At 39.9% G+C, this 20584-nt stretch overlaps 1 protein-coding gene across 5 annotated transcripts in view; it reads right to left on the bottom strand.

The window, feature by feature from the left end:
• Positions 1 to 20351, bottom strand: part of PPFIBP2 (PPFIA binding protein 2) — a 94525-nt gene extending 74174 nt beyond the window's left edge. For 4 of the 5 annotated variants that reach the window (XR_014226522.1, XM_082283996.1, XM_082283995.1 and 1 more), the window contains exons 1-2: positions 20186 to 20318; positions 2502 to 2599 (exon numbers count right to left, since the gene is read on the bottom strand). Coding sequence is in view for 4 of the 5 variants with exons in the window: in XM_082283996.1 (XP_082140122.1) it covers positions 2502 to 2568 (67 nt within the window). In the remaining variant the exon portion in view is untranslated. Of the gene's footprint in view, positions 1 to 2501; positions 2600 to 20185 lie in introns of all 5 variants that reach the window. The other variant, XM_082284000.1, reaches the window with a different exon arrangement.
• Between the last annotated feature and the right edge of the window lie 233 nt (positions 20352 to 20584).

Raw genomic sequence — 20584 nt, 5'->3', positions numbered from 1 at the left:
ACACAGAACATTGCCTAGAGGAGAATGACAACACACTTAATCTGTCTTGAAAAGTTTTATCTATTCCTAGCAAAGAAAAATAATAAAGAAACAAGGTAAACAACCTTTCCAAACAATTGAGTTTTCACTAAGTAAAGCAATAAATCAATATGTTTCTTTATTAGTGCAGGTAGATCTAACTCTGAAATCATATGGGAAACATTCAATTAACATCAATGAGGTTTGACAGATGCACTGTCTGGGAAATACTTTGTTTCTTCTCCCATTAGATAACTTTGCATAAGCCTGTTTTCAATGTTATACTGCCTATCAGTGGACATTAGACTGAAAATGTAAGTAATGCAAAGTCACAAGGTCAACTCTCTTGAAGAGGTTGCCAATCTTCTGGTGAGCTATCCATGCACTGTGGAAATAAACTCCACATGCCACAGCCATGCCTGAATCTTTTTAGTTTAGAGCTTGGTCACCATCACCACCACTGAACAGCTGGGATCACCTGAGTTCCACTGAACAGTTCTTCCAGCATTTGCTTTGCCTCTCTGCATCACTGTTCTCCATCATCACAACAGCTAAGTGATGGGGGTAAATATGATGTTGTTTGAAAGCCTGGCAAAATTTAATTCTATTCCTTGTTTGTCAAGATTAAACCCTGAAATGGCATGGCACAACCAATCTGAAAAAGGAGCAGGGAAAAGAATAGTAAAAATAAACAAACAAAATGAAAGCCATCTTCTGGCCTCAATTTTTTTTTAGCATGAAACTTAGAAAAAAAAAGGATTTTCTTAGGCAGTCATACATTGCCATTTAATCAGTTATGTCACATATTATGAGGCTATCTTTCCATACCATGAAAAAAACACCCTACACTAAACACCTACTGTCTTACCCAGCCTCACAACTGACAGGTCCTGGAAAAAAAAAAATAAGGGTCAATTCTGAAAATCAATTTAAATAGAGCGACTCTCTTTTTATTCTCTTGATTTTTCTGAGGAGTGGAACCACCAGTGCATCCATGATACCCCACCAGTGTGTGCTGAGCTATGTATAAATCACCACAGAAAAGAGACACTGAGTTGCATTTGTGTGCAGGTGATTTTGGAGCACAGGTTCCATTGCATCCCAAGGCTTACAGTAGCTAAAAAAGAATTACAGGTCCCTAGTTTATGAATCATAGTTTGGGATTTGCTTTTCTTATTGTCTCCTTACACATCTGAGGGAAGTTCAGTGCTTCCCTATCTGTTAATGTGTTTTGTAAGGTGTGAAAAAATAACATCCCAATTAACTTCCATTGGTTAAAATCTTGTTAGAATAAGGTTTTGCATTCAGGAGAAGGACATATATGTGTGATTTTCTCCTACTTGCCTAGAATTTGTTCCATTAGAGTGAAAAGTTATTTCAATTATATCAATCCCATATTCATGTTTACAATTCTGTATATCTCAGCAGCCTGTTAAAGCTTGCACATTTAGAATAAAGTGAAGACTCTCATGAGGATGCAAAAACCAAACAAACAAAACCCTAGTGATTGTTCAAACTAAAAATCCTGGATAATGACTTCCAGCCTGGTCATGGCTAGTCTGATTTAAAGCTCCAAATTAGTCTCTGGACATAAAGCTTCATTGGAAAAGCAGGAAGAAGATCAAGGAGCAGCACAACTGCAGTAACAAGAGGCTGATGTCATCATCTTCATCACCAGGGAAGAAGGCTCAGCTTGGGTGTCACTACTGAGATTTATAAAGCTTTAGTGAATTCTTTCCCATTGTTCACAAGTGAGATCATGGCCCTACCCTGACACTCCTTTTAGGAGCTCCTACTGAACGGTGTGTGAGCACAGACCCCAAGGCTACCAAGGCCTAACCACAGAAATTAACTTCTCTTCTGGGATGCTGTAATGGTGAGAGTGAATCTTTTAATTGCCTTGCCATGAGAGCACCAAAAGACAGCAAGTTCTTCTTGCATCATATGCCTTTCTAGTGGACAGAAGTGTGAAAAAAATTCACAGCTCCACCTCTGGATATAAAATTCAACAAAATACAGGCCATGAAGATAATTAATAGGCAAACTGTTTAAAATAAATACATCATAATTAAAGAAAATAATGTGATTTTTCTATATCTGTATGTGCATGTGTTTGTAAAATGCAGTTATATATTATCCAACCAGCCAGAAGACTTGGTGAAAACTTTTTTTAAAGACACATTGAAATAAAAAACTGACATATAAAATATGGAATGTTACCACATGGCTGAGGATGTGTTTAGGTTACCATATAGCATTAAAGCAAAGCAAATCTCTCTTGCTCCAGTATTCACATGTCTGAGGGGAAATTGTGGGGTTTCCCCCTTTATCTTACTTTCAGTTTTCTCCACAGAGTTTTAACCAGATTGTTAATAGTGACATCTGCATGTCAGAGAATTTGATAAATTGAGAATAATTATTAAAAAGTAAACCAGACAGTTAAATCTCAAGACAGTATGGTGAAAAACAAAGCATTATTGTACCTGCAATGATGTCATCCATCTGCTCCAAAGCTGCTTCCAGCATATGACTGGCATCAGAAGCCATCATCTGGAATTTCTTCAGATCTTCACTCTCTTGACTGAAAAGACAGAATAAACCACATGCATTACACTAAATAACCTGATAGAAAATACATTTCACTGTCACATTATACATTATGCCACACAAACAAAAGTCCACACTACCAAAAACACAGCCTAGTAGTAAGAAAACTAACAAAACTGTTCCTATTCTTGATAGATGACTTGGGTGTTCTGATTAATTTTTTGAAGTGATTTTACTAAAATGGTGAAATGCAAGTAAAAAAAACCCAAAGAATTTCAAGTACTGGAAGTCTGAGATTTCCCTGCTCATTATCCTTAGCAATGGTTTCCTAGATTCAAAGTTCAGTGTATTTCAGCCTTTTCCTCTCTGGGGAAAAAAAGAAGATTGTCTAAGGTTCAATGAAGGAATGCAGACAGGGGCAAAACATGTCTAGCCTAAAAGCAGAAATCTGTACGAGCTCTGCTTTTTGATTGCTGCCTTAAGAGTAAAGGTAATTCTGAAATAGTTTTTACTCCTCCTTTCTCTATCCCCATTCAATCTTTCCACCACTTCTTTCATGACACTGAAAATACAATTATTTCTGTTCAAATAACCAAAATGCCCCGGGTATGAAGTCTCTGAAGTTACTGCTGCTGCTTTAAAACAGGATTAAATACATTCATGCTACCATCTGACATTAAGGGTAACAACAACAAGAAAAATCTTCCAAAATGAGTCTCTGCTTGTGAGTTAGCGTTGCTGGACTCTAAGTCAAGTATCAGCTGCTGCTGCCAACAGATGACATTTCAAAGGAGAGAAGAATTTATGCAGTCCATTTCACTGCCAGTGAAAATCCCCTCTGGAAGAAGGCCCTTTTGCACATCACTTCATTGCTGAAGCATGAGACCAGTGCCCACACAGCGAGGAAACAGGGATTGTTCTTGCGCATGTGATTTGCAGTGCTCTAACACACAACTCAAAGCACTCACAAAGCCCACAAAGGGTCACAGTATTTTGATTTCTTTTCCATGAAGGCTGCAATTCAGTCTTTTGACATTCAGTCTTCTTATACAGCAAGTTTTAAGAGCTGTGACAAAAAACTGTTCAATTTTAACAGCTTTGTAAGCACCACAAAAGACACCTGTCTGACAATGGACAGAGATATCCTTCAAATAACTCAAATTGTGGCTAAGTGTATAGGAAATGGGCCTATGTTTGTGGGGCCTATTATTCCAATGCTGCTGAAATGCCACTAATCTGTGTTTATCATGGGATTACATGTGCTAAGAATTCAAGTAGTTTGAATATAAATAAATATTACAGTGAAAATTTGTACTATCAAATCAAAATTATTTTCTTCTCTTGAAAACTAAGAATCCTGAGACACGGGCTTTTCTCCGTGGTGCTGGGGAAACATACACAAAGAAAGCTAATTTGTTAATAAAACCTCTGTATTATCAGCATCCTATGTTCATTCAGGTTAACATGTATCACCCCACTATCTAGAGAGACAGATGCAGGAATGAGTCAGAAACTGCAATGTTCTAATTTGAACTCTGCCTTTTATAGCCTGTCACAGTGGGTAAGCCACGATTTAACTCCAGATCACATTGATCTGAAGAGCAATGTGAGAATGCCTCATCTTTAGTGTCGCCCAAGGCCAAGATTAATGGAAATGAATGGGTGGTTTTGGTCCCTCCGTTTTTGTCAAAATAATCTTTCAAGTACGAACAATGCTAAATTTAACCAAAGTACATGTCACCCAAATATTTCATTTATTGGTAAGGAAATAACATAAATTGTGCTCGGAATAATCTGGAAAGTCATTAAGTCAGCTGATACAAACTTAAAATTTCAGAGTGATTTCTTTTATGCGTGAACTTTACAGACACTCCCTCTGATCCTGCTGCTTCCATTTGCTGGGTTTTGGGAGATTTCCATCTTCTATTGCCACATTACAGGCCACTAAAGACTTCTCAGCTGCAATGATCCTCCTTCCTCGCAGTATTTCCTCTAGTTCAAAGCAGCCATACCCCGGGTAATAATCACCTCAGTGACAGGAAATCCACCTACAGCAAAGAGCTGCCAGAGAGGCACCGGGGCTTCCTCGCCGCTGTGGCTGCCAGCCGCTCCCCCAGAAATGCATGGCCACCAGCTGTGTTGGGAAATCAGGGCAGCAGTTTCTAGCTCAGAATTAGAAGAGAGTAAAAGAATGAAAAATGCTAAATATAGTATAGAGTTTCTATTTCTAGGTTGCACTCCATGCTCTTGTTTGTGATGACAGCTACTGCTCCGTGGGCTGGAGCAGCAGTACATGGCTGCTCAAACAAGAAATGCAGGACTGCATTTCTTCTTACCATCTGATACAGTATTTCATCACCTGTAGTGACAAAGGGACAGAAGATGCTGATAAACTACATTACAAACTTGAAAATTCAGTTATAGAAAAACCTCCCATCAAAGCCTTGGCAAAACCCAGAAAGTTTTGCTGAAAAACTTCACCAGAAGAAAGTCTCCTATCTCTTCCTGGCCTCCAGAGCCAGCCTGTTTTCTCACCTGTGCTCACAGTGTATTTGCTGCCTAACTGCATTAAGCTATAGCAAAACCTGCTGATCAAACAACGATTTATTAATAAAAGCAATGTTCTTTGCTCCAGAGAGATAATGTAATATTACTTGCTTGACATCTTTTTCTAGACAGACCTGTTGCTTGTGCTCCAGGCAAGTCTTACTTTCCCAGACACTCCCTTCTTACAGTTTGGCTGTTCTGAGCAGTATTATGAAAATAGCTTGTTAGATCTCCTGGGCTTTCAGCTACCATTTCTGATCTAATTCTACAGAAATATCTTCAACTATGGGCTCTTTTTAAAATATTATTAAATAACAAGACAACTCTATCAATCCCTCAAAAGGATCCATCTATTTGCTGGCAATTACAATTCCTTTCATAGTTTTCATTTCTGAATGACCTCAACGGATGCAAAACACCATGACTTATTTACTTATGTAAATATATACATGTATTTTAAAAAACCCAAGTTTTTTCAGCTTTGCTAACAAAGCTGAACAAAAGCTACCTCTAACATTACAGTACAAGCTTTAATATTAGCAAATTCTAACCTTCAGGACTTATTAGATTAATTCGTATGCCAGCAAAATACAAGAACCAGGCTACTCACCTTTTCAGGTCTCTAGGAGGACAAGAGTTTACTTTTTTTCCCTGATCAGTAAAAATTCCTCGCTATTAATAGCTGAAGTTTTACTGTTAAGCAGACATAAGTCTAAATTATTATCATCCCTTCTAAGCCACGCGCTCATAGTAATTTAGAGCCCTGCCCACAGAGATATTGCAAACCTGTTTGTTGTAATTGCCAAAGTAATGAGATCTTCCAGGAAGTGCAGACAGAGCAAACTGGTCTGAATCCCTGAAATTTATTTTGCTAAGCTAGTTTTACACTATAACTCCTAATCTGAGATTTGCATTTCAAATAAAATGAAAAATCCCTGGTAGAGCTATTGTGCTCAGAGAGCCAGTATCCCTTGCAAATTTCTTAACCTACATTCTGTATGTAAAACTACAACTTACTGTGTCCAAAAGAAACGTAATATTTAGCAGACATTTCACTATGAGCAAGATGTTCTTCAGAATTATGAAAGCCCTTAATTAAATTTGAATCTTTCATGGCTGGCTTGAACCAGCAGCTACCCAGAGATAAGAATATGAACAATATGAATTTAGGCAACTCAGACGTTTTCCCAAGGTTTCTCATAATAAAGAGGTTACCAAGTTTATCAATTAAGTGGGGTGTGGTTTTTGACAGAAACTCCAGAAATCCAGCTCCTGTGTGTGGCGTACAAACTCATCTTACATTTAGCAGACACATGTAACAATTAACTACCACCACCTTTTTTTCCTGGGATGAATAAATACGTGTCTGTAAACTGTTTAAATATTCAGATTCAAGTATTACCTTGCTCTGTACATAATGGCATAATGAAATATCAAGTGCCTTGGATAAGCCTCTGAAGTCCTCCAAGCTCTCCTCCAGCTGCAAGATGACTGCTGCCCTGGAATGCAGATATGTGCCCAACTTCCACCCTCTCTCTTTCCCACCTGTCTTTTCCCCCAACCACACTGTGCAGCAACCAGCCACCCCACAGGAGCACAGCCACTGATCTATCCCTCCAACTCATGGCACCATCAGCTACACAATTATACACACACAGGTGGATCCTGGCCTTTCAGAGACTGCCGTAACTCTCTAATTAAGATAATCCTTAGTCCTAACTAACAATCCAGGGAATAACTTCGGATGATCACTAGAATGACTGCCTAAGGAATGCTACTTATGCAGGATCCTCCAGGGCTATCCAGCCAGAAAACCTATTTATCTGACAGCTGAGAGAGTTGGGGTTGCCCAGCCTGAAGGAGAGAAGGCTTCAGGGAGATCTTCCAGCAACTTCCCAGTGCCGAAAGGGGTTACAAGAGAGCTGGAGAGGGACTTTTCACAAGGGCAGTAGCAACAGAAAAAGGGGTAATGGTCTTAAGCTGAAGGAGGGCAGGTTTAGATTTAGTATCAGGAATAAATTCTTCCTTGTGAGGGTGGGGAGGCCCTGGCACAGGCTGCCCAGAAAAGCTGGGGCTGCCCCATCCCTGGAAGTGTCCAAGGCCAGGTTGGATGAGGCCCTGAGCAACCTGGGATAGTGACAGGTATCCCTGCCCATGGCAGAAGGGGTGGAACCAGATGACTTTTGTGGTCCTTTTCACCATTCTATGGTTCTAGTTTAAATTTCATTTATTTCCTAATACAGACACTACTTGCTCTATTTCCCCTTCGTATGATTCACTGGAATTGGCTGAAAGGCAAAAACCATCTTCTTTCATTGACTAACCATTATGAAATAAGTAAAATCCAGACTATTCAGAGGGCTTTAGGATTAGCTAGAACAGGAATTAAAACATATTTCTTTTCAACTGGAAAGTGTCAAGTGTCCACACTAAGGCAGAATGGGTAGCTCGGAAGAGAAATATAGATTATTCAAGACCTGATAGTGAATTACTACCACACTAGGTAGGTGGTAGAACTGCTGAAGTCTCTATTCAACAAATTGCTGGGGGTCCTTATGAGAGGGGATATCCTTAAGTGAAGCACAGCATTAGTACAACATGATGAAAACAAGCTGGCTAAATCAGCTAAAGCAGCTGGGTGTTACCCTGGCACTGTAAAACCACCACGTTTCTGTGCTACTGATCAAAGTCAGAGCGACAAGCAATAAGAACTATGATGCTTTTAAACATAATATGCTAAATAATTTGATTTAAAATATGAAGGGAACTGAACATAGTTAAATGCAGTGCATTATGAAGTGGCAAAGTCAAACATCTCTTTTCAAAAATAAATCCATTGAGTTTGCTAATACAAGTCTGAATTTCAATTTTGGAGGAACAGAGGGTGAAGGAAAAAAGAAAGCCCCCTTTAAAAAATGCTAAATCTGACTGATACCTAGATGCTTTAGAACACAAATCACCTCATAGCAACTCCTCCACGGGCCTAATGGATATTAAGTTACAGTTCCTACTGGTACCACAACCAAATTTCCTGACTCATGTTTGCACAAAGTCTCATCCTTACATATAAAAGCTGACGCTGACAGAATGGCATGTGCAAAGTGAGCTCTCTTCAGCTCCTCTCTGTAACACTTCCAGCAACTGCAGGAAGCCCTTCATTCCTCAATGTTGCTTTAAACTTTGTTCATAAAAGCTTAAAAAAGCCCTTCATAATTTGATTTTATATTGTTATCAGATATATGAAGTTTTCTGTGTTATACACAGTATAAAGGAAAAATGTTCTAGCTTCTGACTTTGCAAATCTTAAAACCAAAATTGCATTGTTACTGTACTAAGTGCAAAAATTCTAATTATTTTAGTTCACTTGTCTGCCATCTAACTAGTTCCAGCTGCTAACTAGTTAAAATTAAAAGAAAAAAAAAGCAACAAGGTGAATAAATGTCTTGGTTTTAAACTTAGACTGAACAAAGCAGTACCTGGTAAAATACACGAGAGGAAACTTTCTGAGCCAAAATATGAACATTTCTGTTCTTAAAATAAAACACATACAAAAGTCAGATTTGGTATTGCAATTCACATCTAGTTCAGAGAGTTTTACAACTGAGAAAAGTTAGATCCTCAAAATTTTAACATTTAAAATAAACTGTGTTTTTTATTTGCCTTCCAATCTTAGGTACTCACTGCCCTCAAGGTCACGGCTCCAAATTTTCTTCCATGAAGGTCAACATTTCAGTGGGATCTTTGAAGTTACTTAACTCCAGCTCCAGTGCCTGGGAAAGTGCTCACACCACACCTTCCCCCCCACCCCCACCTCGTGAAAGTAAATTCATGCTCTGGTAAATTGAAAGGTGAGGAATTATAATAAAAGTAAACACAGAATTCATGCACAAATTAACTCTGCCCTAGAGTAAAGCAGAGGAGAAACCCTTGCAAGAAATTGAGAGAGATTAGGTAGATGTGATAAGCAAAATTTTCAAAGCTGGGCTCTGTAAAACTCCTGAAAATTTCGACAAACTATACTGCTGGAAAAAAAACCCCACTCTTTAAGCCTTGAGAATTACAAATAACATTTCCCCTCCCCTGCAAGGAAAGGCTGAGAGAATTGGCTTTGTTCAGCCTGGAGAAGAGAGGGCTTCAGGGAGACCTTCCAGCACCTGAAGGGAGCCCATCTGAGAGATGGGGAGGGACTTTTTACAAGGGCTTGGAGTGACAGGACAGCAGGGAATGGCTTCAAACAGAAAGAGAGTAGGTTTAGATTGGATATATACAGAAGAAACTCTTCCCTGTGAAGGTGGTGAGGCCCTGGCACAGCTTGCCCACAGAAGATGTGGATGTTCCAACCCTGGAAATGTTCAAGGCCAGGTTGGATGGGGCTCTGAGCAACCTGGTCTAACAGAAGGTGTTCCTGCCCATGGCAGAGGGGACAGAACTGGGTGATCTTTATAGCCCCAACCCAAACCACTCTAGGATTCTGTGATTCTTTGCCATTATCATACAGAACCAACTCAGCAGAACGAGCACTCCTAATAACTTACTCCATTAATCTAATTTCATGTGTACTAATCCCACCAGGGATACAGAAGTGTACATAAGCACTGTGAAACAGACATTTTGCATTAAATTCTGCAGGTATCGTGTGGCCATTCTGCTTCAGTATCACTTGGAATATTAGTGTGAAAGTGCAAGCTACTTCACTGAAAGAGGTCAGTGCCAACACAGGGCCAGAAGATCTTTTATCTCAAAGCAAATGCAAGGAGGTCCAATTTTCAAATCTTCTCAACTTCTTCCATTCCTTGACGCACACAGAGGATCATTGTAAAGATCAGCTGCCTTGCCAACAAAGAGCAAACACTCCTCAGGCAACTGGCAGAGTTTGTAGAGCCCATGCAGCCCTTGGAATGCTATGGGAAGCGTTCAAGGTACAGGGTATTTCTGATTTTTAGAAAAATGCCGCAAAAGAATCACATGATGGAACAGGTGAAGGTGTGAATGTTTCCATGCAGAGTAAAAGCCACAAATCTTTACAGAAATAACTCACTTTGGAGATTTAGAAGAGTGGAGAGGACTAAATGCTCCTTAACATGGGCAGACACTGGAATAGGTGAGGATCGGTGAAGGAACCGGCACCAGTGGATACTGAGGTAGCCAAGATGTGTTTATCTGCAGCAGAACCTCAGAACAAAGAGCAGGGTTGATGACCCAGAAAACTGATTTTCTGCAATCAAAAGAGGCAATTCTCATCCACATTTCTAAGGTAAAAAACCTGAGGTCAGGGTTAGACTGCACAGAGAAACAACAGACACAATGAAGGAAAATATTTCTTATGAGTATTTCTTATTACAACACTATCTACTCATGGGTTACTCTGACTATAAAGCTCTGTTCTGAATTTGCCTCAACTTTACAAATGTGATATGAAGGCTCTCATTAAGTCTAAACTCAGCTTTAGACATAAAGGCTTAAAAATGTATACTAAAAAGTCAACTTTTTGACTTTGCAAAATTTATTTTCATATCAGTATTTTTCCCCCCTTTGAAACATTCTGTTCAGCAATTTATAAATAACAGGAAAAATCACTAGGCTGGTTTAATATTACCCAACCTGCATCTGTGGCTACAAATATGCTGAATTTATACTAACAGGAACTGGCAGTATCAAGTACTTCTGTATAAATTGAAGCTTCAGTAGCTATTTTGAGGAAAGTGTCTGTGGGAAACAAAGAAAAGAAAAACATACTTGTGCTAGAAACAGCAAATTCAACAAAATCGAATCCGCTTGGATTAAAAGCGCTGAACTGGGAACGGCAAATGGATCACTATGAAAAGCACCACATCTCACATGACTCAGCATATCAACAAAAATATAAATTTTAACAGCTGTGTCAGTTTAATGCCTGTGCTTATAAACAAAACATTATTCTATAGATTGCTTCCTGAGGATTATTGAAAATATCTTTGGAAAAAAGCCATTTTCAAGCTTTTCCTCTTTCTCTGCCTAAAGAATAGGTGTAACTGTTGTCCCCAAATAGGTTATTTCACCTGGTGTGCAAGAGACCAATCCACACACAGACCAGAGTTGCATCAGTTGCTGAGTTGGCTTTGTTACTTTCTTCCGTATCTTGGGAATTCTGCCAAAAGTCCCTGTGGCCTGTAAATTCTGCATTCTTTGTGCGGACCATCAGTGGTACATCCTTCTTTCTCCCCAAGCTCTGTTAAGTTCCCCCTAGGTCTGAGACCACTGATCATGTCAAGCCCAAAACTTTAACAAGACAATTCTGCTGACAAGTAATTCATCATTCCAATACCTGGACATCATAACCACAAGGCAAAAATTCTTCGTGGCGAGTTAGACCTTGATTTAAAAAAAACCGTATTTTTTTGATTTTGCTCCTCCATTATTCAGAATGTGACACACCTCACTCCCTGCAGGACTGGCTAACACTAAGGAAGTGTCTGTATCAAACACTGTGCCACAGCTGAATTTCAAATCACAGCCTTCTGTCATAACTGCTTCTCATACTTCATGGAGTTACACAGTTTTCTAATTTTGAAAAAAAAAAAAAGCATTATACAGAGAGGTAATGCTGCAAGACAGAACAGGAACTGGACATCCAAGAGCAACATTCAATATTTTTAAGGGTCACAGAGGTGAGAGAAGCATATAACATCCCCCAGCTGAAGAAACATTATTATTGGTGGCAAGAAGAACTCAACACCCTTTATCCTTGTTTTTCCAGTGAATCCAAGGAGAAGAATGAACACCAAGATGCCTAGAGACAGATTAGGCATGCACTGAAACCAGAAGCTGGCTTTAGAGGGAACATGGAGCAGCCCACAATGAGTCTGTGACAAGATATATAGGCCTCCCCAATGACCTGTTTGATAGAGGAGCTGTATTTGCTCACAGAAACACATATTTACCTAGGGCAGGCTCTGAAGGGATTCACCTCCCTGAAAACCCACACAAGTGCTCAGTTCTTGTATTTCACACTCATCTGTGTGCACTATTACTGTTTTGACTCTGTCATCACAGGTGAAACAAGTTAAGCAATCATAAGACAATTTTTAAAAAAAAAGGGTAATTGTATATCCAGTTTTGAGTATCTGGGGAAAACTTTTTATAGGCTTTAAAAGAGTTCTGAAGTGCTCACTGTGCTGCTTCCACAAAGTAGATACTCCAGTGGCACAGGATACAAAGAGATCCCGAATTTCTCCTGTAATATATTATATCTTTTAGTATCAACTATGAGAGGTGTTCTCAAGCTCTTGCCATCCACAAAGCCCATCCTGCCTTGTCTGCCAACCATTTCAAGGTATTTACTCTAAGATCTACACAAATGTAAAATGAGTAAGTTTCCATGTCAAATCATCTTATCAAGGATAAGCCAAATCAATGCAAATTTCTCCTTATAAATTATACATGATATAAGGGACTAAGATAAGAAAAGCAAAGCCCCAGTTCCATGCATCAGGATGCCTATTTGAATTTGCAAAACTCTGAAAGTATGTGTCATTTCCAGGTAGAGACTAATTGCTCAGTAAAACTTATGAGCTTCCACTTACGAGCCTCTAAAGTTACCATATTCCAATTCAGTCACTTTGGCTCACAGGTTTGCTAGGACACCTGATTCAGAAAGCTTTTGGAAGTTTTGCAAATTACCTGAATGCAAGAACTGAACCTAGAAACAGACCTATTCATAACTCAGTACTCTTCTGGGTTTTCTATACATATTTACAGCTGAAGTGCAGGATGCTGTCAGCACAATTCATCACTGGGGTATATTTAAAAGATACCTTTTGTTCTCTGAATTCCCATTACTTTCAGGGCACAAAAAAACCACAAGTTAAACTATTATAATGAACACATGCAGGATTTCTGTAGATTCCTTTCCAGAGAAGTATTTTAACTACTTAAATGTGAACAATGACACAAAAGGATTTGCTAACAAAATAAAACTGTAGCTAAAATTCTACTGTATTACTTCCAGTCCCAAGAAGAACTCTTTGATATGGGTGAAATAAATAGAAAAATTGCAAATGCTAGAGTATAACTGTAGCCAAAACAATACATTGTTGTAAATTTAGTCAAATTTTACTGCCTCTGAAATAAATAGACACCTTTATATTGACATAGCAGAAAAATGGAAAAGAATTCTTGTATTACTTTAAAGGGCTCTGAATGTCACCATAGCTAGGCCAGAAGCCATAAAATGCACTGTCAAAACCAGGAATGATGCCTGGGAGCATGCTGATTGTCAGGCTTTTACACATCCTGTCTTGCTCCAGAGTATTTCATGTTAAGACTCAGAGCAGCTTTGGAAGTCCTACTACTCATATTTGGTCTGTGACTACACCTATGGAGTTTCCTGAGGTAATAACTTAATCATGTACTTTACTGCTTGATAGCAATGCCTTTATTGGACCTGTTTATTAAAACAGCCACAAAATGAAATTATTTCAAGCTAATGACTTGCAAAGTCCTTTAATTCCTAATAGATGCCAGCTGATTTGCCTGCATCAAAAGTTTCTCAGAAGTTTTGTGCATTTGGGGCCATTTGCATCAAAATAAAAGAATATATAGACAAAAGACTGAAGTATGAAAATTACCATCTTTTGGATAACATTATCTTTTGCTTCTATTTCAGGAGAGAAAAGGGAATCAGAATTCACTATCAGTTTCTTCAGTTTATTTCATTTTCCCAAAAATGGATCAAAGTCTGCTTCCATATCAGTAATTGTGACATCTTTGTATTCCTCTACTACATTTGAAAGGAAAATTTGATTTGCTGTGTAAGAGACATTTAGCCCCCTTTGCTTCAGTTGTTTTCAAACCTCCAAGTACAACTATTCAAGACAGTTTCATTAATTCCAAAATAATATAGATCTGGTCCATTCCAACTTGAAAAGAAGAATATGGTCATATTGGTAAACACCAAAATACACGCCTATCATGAAGAAATTTTTTCCTCTATTAGTGTTTATGGATAAGGGGTAGTTTTGCTTCCTGACTGTGCTGTAAATATGTACATGTAAAGTTCTGTTTACTCATTAGTTAAGAAAAGCAAATAAAATACATTTACAGTGAAATGATATTTATGAACATACTGCCTGGCAAACTGGGCATTCTGCCTAGCATGGCACTTTTATCAGTCTCTACTAATTTGGAAGCTCTTCTTCTAAGTACCCAAATCTGGATTTCCAAAGGAAGTGAGCAGCTGCTACTCCCATTTGCAATTAGTCCTGGATAATCAGAAGCTTTGATTAAATAAGAACTACAAATGGCTGGTGAATCCCAGCTAAATTTTAGACCATTAATTCCTTTTATGACAAACCATTGACTCTGAACACAAACTCCTCTCCCCATGCTAAAAAATAAAAGTAAAAAAGCAGTTTTCTAAAATCTGCCTTTTGCCAATGAAATCAGAAACAGCTGCACTTCATGATCTGCAGAGGAAACTGAAGATGGTACCAAGTTTCCTAATTAAAATGGAGAAGGCAATCAAAGCAAAACAGATTCAGACCACAATTCTTGAAAGTTTTTTAATCCTTAGCCTGATTTACAATTATTATGAAATGTTGCACACATTGGGCAAAGTATGGGTGAGTAACTCCTGTGTGTTATACAGTATTTTTCACAACAGACCAGTACTATGCTCTGCAAAGCAGGCCAGAACAGACCTTCTTCTTGCACAAAAGCTTGTTATAACAACTTTCCTTTCTTTAGTAACAAAGGTTCTAATATGATGTTCTTTTTATACATATGAAGTCTGCCAGAGCAGACTGCAATTCGACTGTAGAGTTTCAGGCAAAATTACTACTTTCTACACATTCAGCTTTCTGAATTGCAGAACATTTTAACTGAAGAAGTATTTAACTAATCATTTATAATGCTTATGACTGAAATTTCCAGGTTTAATATAATCTGTAGTAACACTAGAATGCTTTGTACATGTACTTTCATTTACAGAAGATTACTTCCAGGAAAGAAAATACTGACTTCACTAATTTTTCTTTTTATTTTCCTCAGATGTAATGAACACATTCTTTAAGAGAATCACATATATTACTTTCGTAAGTGGTTTGTGCTTGTTTCCACATAAAACAGATTATCTCCCCGAGGCCTTTGCTAGAGATTTTTATTTTTTTATCTGGAGTGAAACATCAGAATTCTTCTGTTTAGGAGCTGACTGGATTATGTGCATTAGTTTATGAACATCCCAGAAACACACTCATAAATCTTGCTGCAATGCCATTAGAATAAGATGTTTTGATTATACTTTATTAAAGCAGATGCTACCATCTGCACTGGTAAGGACTAAAAATATAATTCACTGCATTCGAGAGACACTTGGCAAATATCTTCCCCTGTCCAAATTTGATTTCTGAAATAAAGTTTGGGTTGAAAATAGTGCAAATTGGAAATAAAATTACTTTTTTTTTTTTAATGGCAGCACACACAGAAATAAGAAGGCATTCCCAGCTAAGTCACCTCTGAACGTGGAGACCAACCAGACTTGTTTTCAGAAGAGGATAAATTAAAACAGGAGATCCCATACTGTAAGTGCTGGAAATCCAGATTAGAATGCAACATCTTAGATTTATCTTTACTAATTACTTTAACTGGCACACAATCTGTTGATCTTAAAAGAGTATGAAGAGTCAACCAGCAAGTGAATCATTCTCTATGAATATTCATACATGTTATGTTGCTCTAATGAAAACAACACTCACAGTCAGCGTTGGATAGGCAAGAATTGTAACAGAGGCATCCTTTGGACCTGTATTTTTCTTGACTTTGAGCACTCAGTCTGATTTCACACCTCCAAACTAATTCAAGGCTTTGTTGAAGGAGAATCAGCTGATCTGTTTCTTCCAAATTCACATGCACTTCAGGAAACCATCATCAATTTGCTGCCATTTCCTTGGGTGATATGGCAAAGGCTTCCCATACAATCACCAGTTTGTACTTGCAAATTTTTGGAAGTCAGATCCGTTTTTTACCATTCACGGAACAGTAAATAATGACACCTGCTATCTGGTCACCATCAGGTCTCTTATCTTTCCCCCTCTAAAAAGTGCTCTGCTTTAGCCTGTATTAAATCCTCAACTTTTATCCTGTTACTTCAGTTTTAACCCAGAAAATTCAACTGAACATAGAAACACAATATATTTTATCTAACACATACACAGCGTTGAGAAAACCACTAATGGTTCCCCATTTGTTTGTTGATGATCTGACAGAAATAATGCCCTGTCTTAGGCATTTGAAGATACCAAGTTTTCCTTTTTGATCTGTATGAAAATATACAGCTCTTTTCCCTCATCAGGTTTCAGTCACAGGTTTTGAAGAAATACTACCGAACCACACAATATTCATGAAGTCTTGCTTTACAGGTTATCAAATTAAGAGTTTAAAATCCAGGTCATGCTTACAGTCCTCTAAACCACTACATTGGAACTTGGCAGATGCACATTATAAACACAAATTGACCTAGACTGGCAACAGTGCCATCAGGATTTACTTTTTATGTTTATTTCAGAAAGAAATTATCTTTTTAATATAACTGCTTTGTTCTCTGCATCAATGAACTGCCAGATAAGAGCAAAGTGCTCTTGGGAAATGGTTTTATTGCAAATAAACACATGGAGATGGAAACAAAAGAGGTAACTGTAATGTTACCAGGTCACAGAGACTTGAAATAAAAAGATCATGCTAAAGCATAGGCAGAGGCATCTAACTACAAAAAAAGAAGCACCTTTATTTTGTTGCTTAATGTGCATCTGTGTAAAAGAGGAACTAAAATACTGCAAAGGTGTGACAGGAAGAAATTCCACCTGCCACAGGTTATCAAAGACATCACCTCAGAGCTGGTGCTTAGACAAAGAACAGACTGAGCAAAGGTGGGACTCTCAGTTTCTTCATCTTCAAAGTAACAGGTGAGTTGAGAGCATTGAAGAGACAAAAGCAAACTGGGGAGAATTTAAAGAACTCAAAATAACTCACTAGTCAAACTTTCCAATTTTTGGGGCATTGACTAAGGCAAACATTTCATACACAGAAACTCTGGTAACTGAGCAAGTGTCCCTCCAGGGACAGCCACTGCTGCTAAACCCTATTCAGTAGCTTACAAGATTTTCAAGGTTGTACCTAAAGAGGTTGAAGTGATCTCTGAGTATGAGATGGCAAACAGAAATGGTAAACATCCCCAGAGACTTGAATGATGCAACTTCACTGACAGAAAAGTGACTTCTGACTGTTCTAATCTACTGCCCTAAACAATGTCATCTTCTGCTGTGTTGCTATTTCTACACTGCTGGGTATTTCTGGAAAACACAGAAAAGCCTTTATTTGTACAGCATGTTCAGCGATTTTGTACCTATAGTGAGTGATCATTACCATAAAACACATTTCCCTGTTCATCATTCTCCGCTTTGATAAACTAAATCATCACATTACAGACTTCTAAAAGGAGGAGGTTTCATCCTATTTCTGTAAATGTCTTTTCGGGTGGAAGGGAGCAAGAGGAAGGAGGATTTTTTGCTAATAAGCAGAGGCCCATTGAGGCCCTGCTTTACCTGTAGGAGCACAGTCGTTTGCTGATCTTACCAGGTCAAGGCAATCTGAGCTCACACGAATCCTTAGCTGCAGGGAAAATGAACTTAGTTTCTGGTCTGCCTCAGAGTAGCCTAATAAGAGTGGGAGCAGTGCATAGGGACAAGTGCCTTGTAGGGTTTTGTGGGAGTTTGTTTGTTTGTTTTGAGGAGAGAGATCAGAAAGAGGCAAACAGGAAACGAGTTAGGTAAATGAGGGCTGGAAGCAGAGCTGCACATGGAATAACAAAGAAGTGTCTCACTGGGTCTTGTTCTGTTTCATTTTCCCTTCTTTTGCACTCATAGGACATTCTCCCTCTGCCTTTCCTGCCTGTTTGCTGACACTATCAAAGTGTTTGGGAAGGTGATTATTAAGGTCTCCACTCTACTCTTGTCGATCTGTTCTCTTCCTATCCTCCACTCAAACACTCTCTCTACCACATGGAGTCACATTTTGCTGCCTCAGAGCCTTCATGGGCTGTCTGAAGGAACCAAGAGACTCAGAGTAACAAGCATGACAGGAAACTGGGAGAATGGATTCAAGAACCCAGAAAACACTTCTGTGGTCTGTGCCTACACCAAAACATTCTCCCCTTGTTTACACCCACACCCACCCTGATCACTCTTCCACACTGCTGGTACCACGTTAAGAAAGATGAATTGAGATCAGATACCGGAGGAGTGAGGGGAAAATAGCTCTTATTATCTCATCTTTACCTATTCCTTCCCATCTTCCCTACTTATCTTCATGTGGATAGGGCTGGGCTGCTGGAGTGAAATCAGGATGGCAGGATCAGTGCCCTCTACCACCATCCCTCTAATCCTCTGCTTCCTGGGATGGGAGATGAAAGCGGCCAGGGAACAATGTTCCCAGCCCAATTCCTACCATGTTTCAGTCACACAGATCAAGCAGTTTCTGTCCCCTCCCTTTAATTTGGGCTTTCCATAGGGCAGAGTCCCAGATGTGCGATAGATAAGCTGCTATATATTTTGCCAAGACACTTGATTACTACCTGGCTTAGGTAAATAAAGCATTTAAGTTTTCAAAAGAGATGTTAACATTGGTTCAAAAGAGCTACAGGCAAGTCATGTGCCTCTACAACAGATAGGAAAAACTTCAGCAGCCAGTGGTGAGACTAGTCTTGAGCTATCCCTCAGCTTAAATCTTGTTATTGGGGACTCGAAATTATTTTATATATTATAAATTATATTTTTATTTTTACATACTATTTTTTCTCATATTCTGGTACCAAGCTATACCTGTCCTCAAGACAAAGCTAAGGTTCTTTTGAGTTCTCCCTCTGCTTTAACTTATACCAGGTTTCCTGCAGGTTCAAGAGGCCCTCACTATTGTTCTCGAGCAAGTGGATAGAAAATCCATATAATTTAAAAAACAACAACCCATATTTGCTTATGTTTGTCCCAATCTGACTTTTCACTTTCCTTGTATACTGAGTTCTACTCCATTAGAAAGATGGAGAGATGCATAAAGATTCATTGGTTTTAAACAAGTTCATACAGCAGATGCAAGCAAAAGTTAGGAACACAGGCAAAGCCAATAAACAAACACGGAAAGCTGGAATTCCACTTCCTTTGCTCTCCCACCTGCTCTTTCCATACAAGTTTCAGAATGAAGTCCTTCATGCACTTGTTCATATATTCATCTTTTAAAAAAACCAACAACTGCAGAAAAGCACCCCTCAGTGATTCCCCTACTGCCAGAACCTTAAAATTAAAAACCCGAAATTGCAAACAACCTTTTTGGCTCTGAACATACAAAGAGTTGCACATGCAAATCTTCAAAAGCACATGTTGAACTGCACCTATGCACAGTCAAATTGCTACTTAGCATCTTACCCTGCCCCATGCAAAGCTGAGCAAACGATGACACACAAAGGACGCGCTTCCTTATCCTTCTTGCAAGTGTTATGGGGAGGTATTTTTATCACAGCAGCACGATAGATACCGTGAGTGCTGGCCGATGGGGCTGGAGATCACTTGACATCCCCTCATACTCTTACCTCTCTTATCTATGTACCGCTCAAACAGCCAGTTTCATCTTCCAGCGGCTCTCCCCTGAACATCCTTTAAACAATCTCATTTTTCCCCCACTGCAATGCCCCACATACCCCTTTTATATAGTTAATTGTCAAAGCCTGGGGAGGGGAGGAAGGGGGGCTCCCACCTTAGAGAGCTCGGCTGCAGCTGGGTGTCACTACTGACAGCGCTTGCTGACCCCACTGCCCTACGCCACTGAAGCGCTTTATTTACTGACCTACCAGGCGGACTGAAGTTCCGGAGCTCTGCTCGCTGCGGGAATAAACATTTACCTCCCAGGAGCCGCGTCTGTTTGAAAGCCCTGCTCCCGGCGGGATGGAGCGGGGGCGAGCGGGGAGAAGCAACAGGCGCCGCTGCAGCCACAGCGCCGGGAGGGGCCCCACTGAAACACCCCACAGGACCCGCCGAGCCCGCGCCCCGCTGACCTGATCCCGATCCCGATCCTCCTCCTGATCCTGCCCGGCGGTGCCTCCGGGAAGCCGGGATACCCGGGAGAGCCGGGACCGTGGGGACCACGCTCCGCCGCCTCCCGCGCCGAGGGCTCACCCGGGAGCGGCTGCGGCCGGAGCCTCCCGAGCAGCCAGATCCCGATCCCGATCCCGATCCCGATCCCAGCCCCGGCCCGACCCCGGCTCGGCCGCGCTCGGGGCCGCCCCCAAGTGACGGCGCCCGGCGCTCCGGCCCCCCCGCGGGGGCAGGTGCTCCCGGGAACTCCTGCGCCCCGGGAAGGCTCGGGAGAGCATTCCCCTCCCCCCAGTGTTGCCTGAAGTAGAGCTGCCGAGCAAAACGATGTTGTTCTCAGAAGTGTTAACCACGCGAATTTT

This window comes from Coloeus monedula, assembly GCF_965178545.1.
Source record: "Coloeus monedula genome assembly, chromosome: 6".
Classification (NCBI taxonomy): Eukaryota; Metazoa; Chordata; class Aves; order Passeriformes; family Corvidae; genus Coloeus; species Coloeus monedula.
The sequence above is the reverse complement of the archived record's forward strand: the minus strand, read 5'-3'. Positions and strand labels throughout refer to the sequence as shown.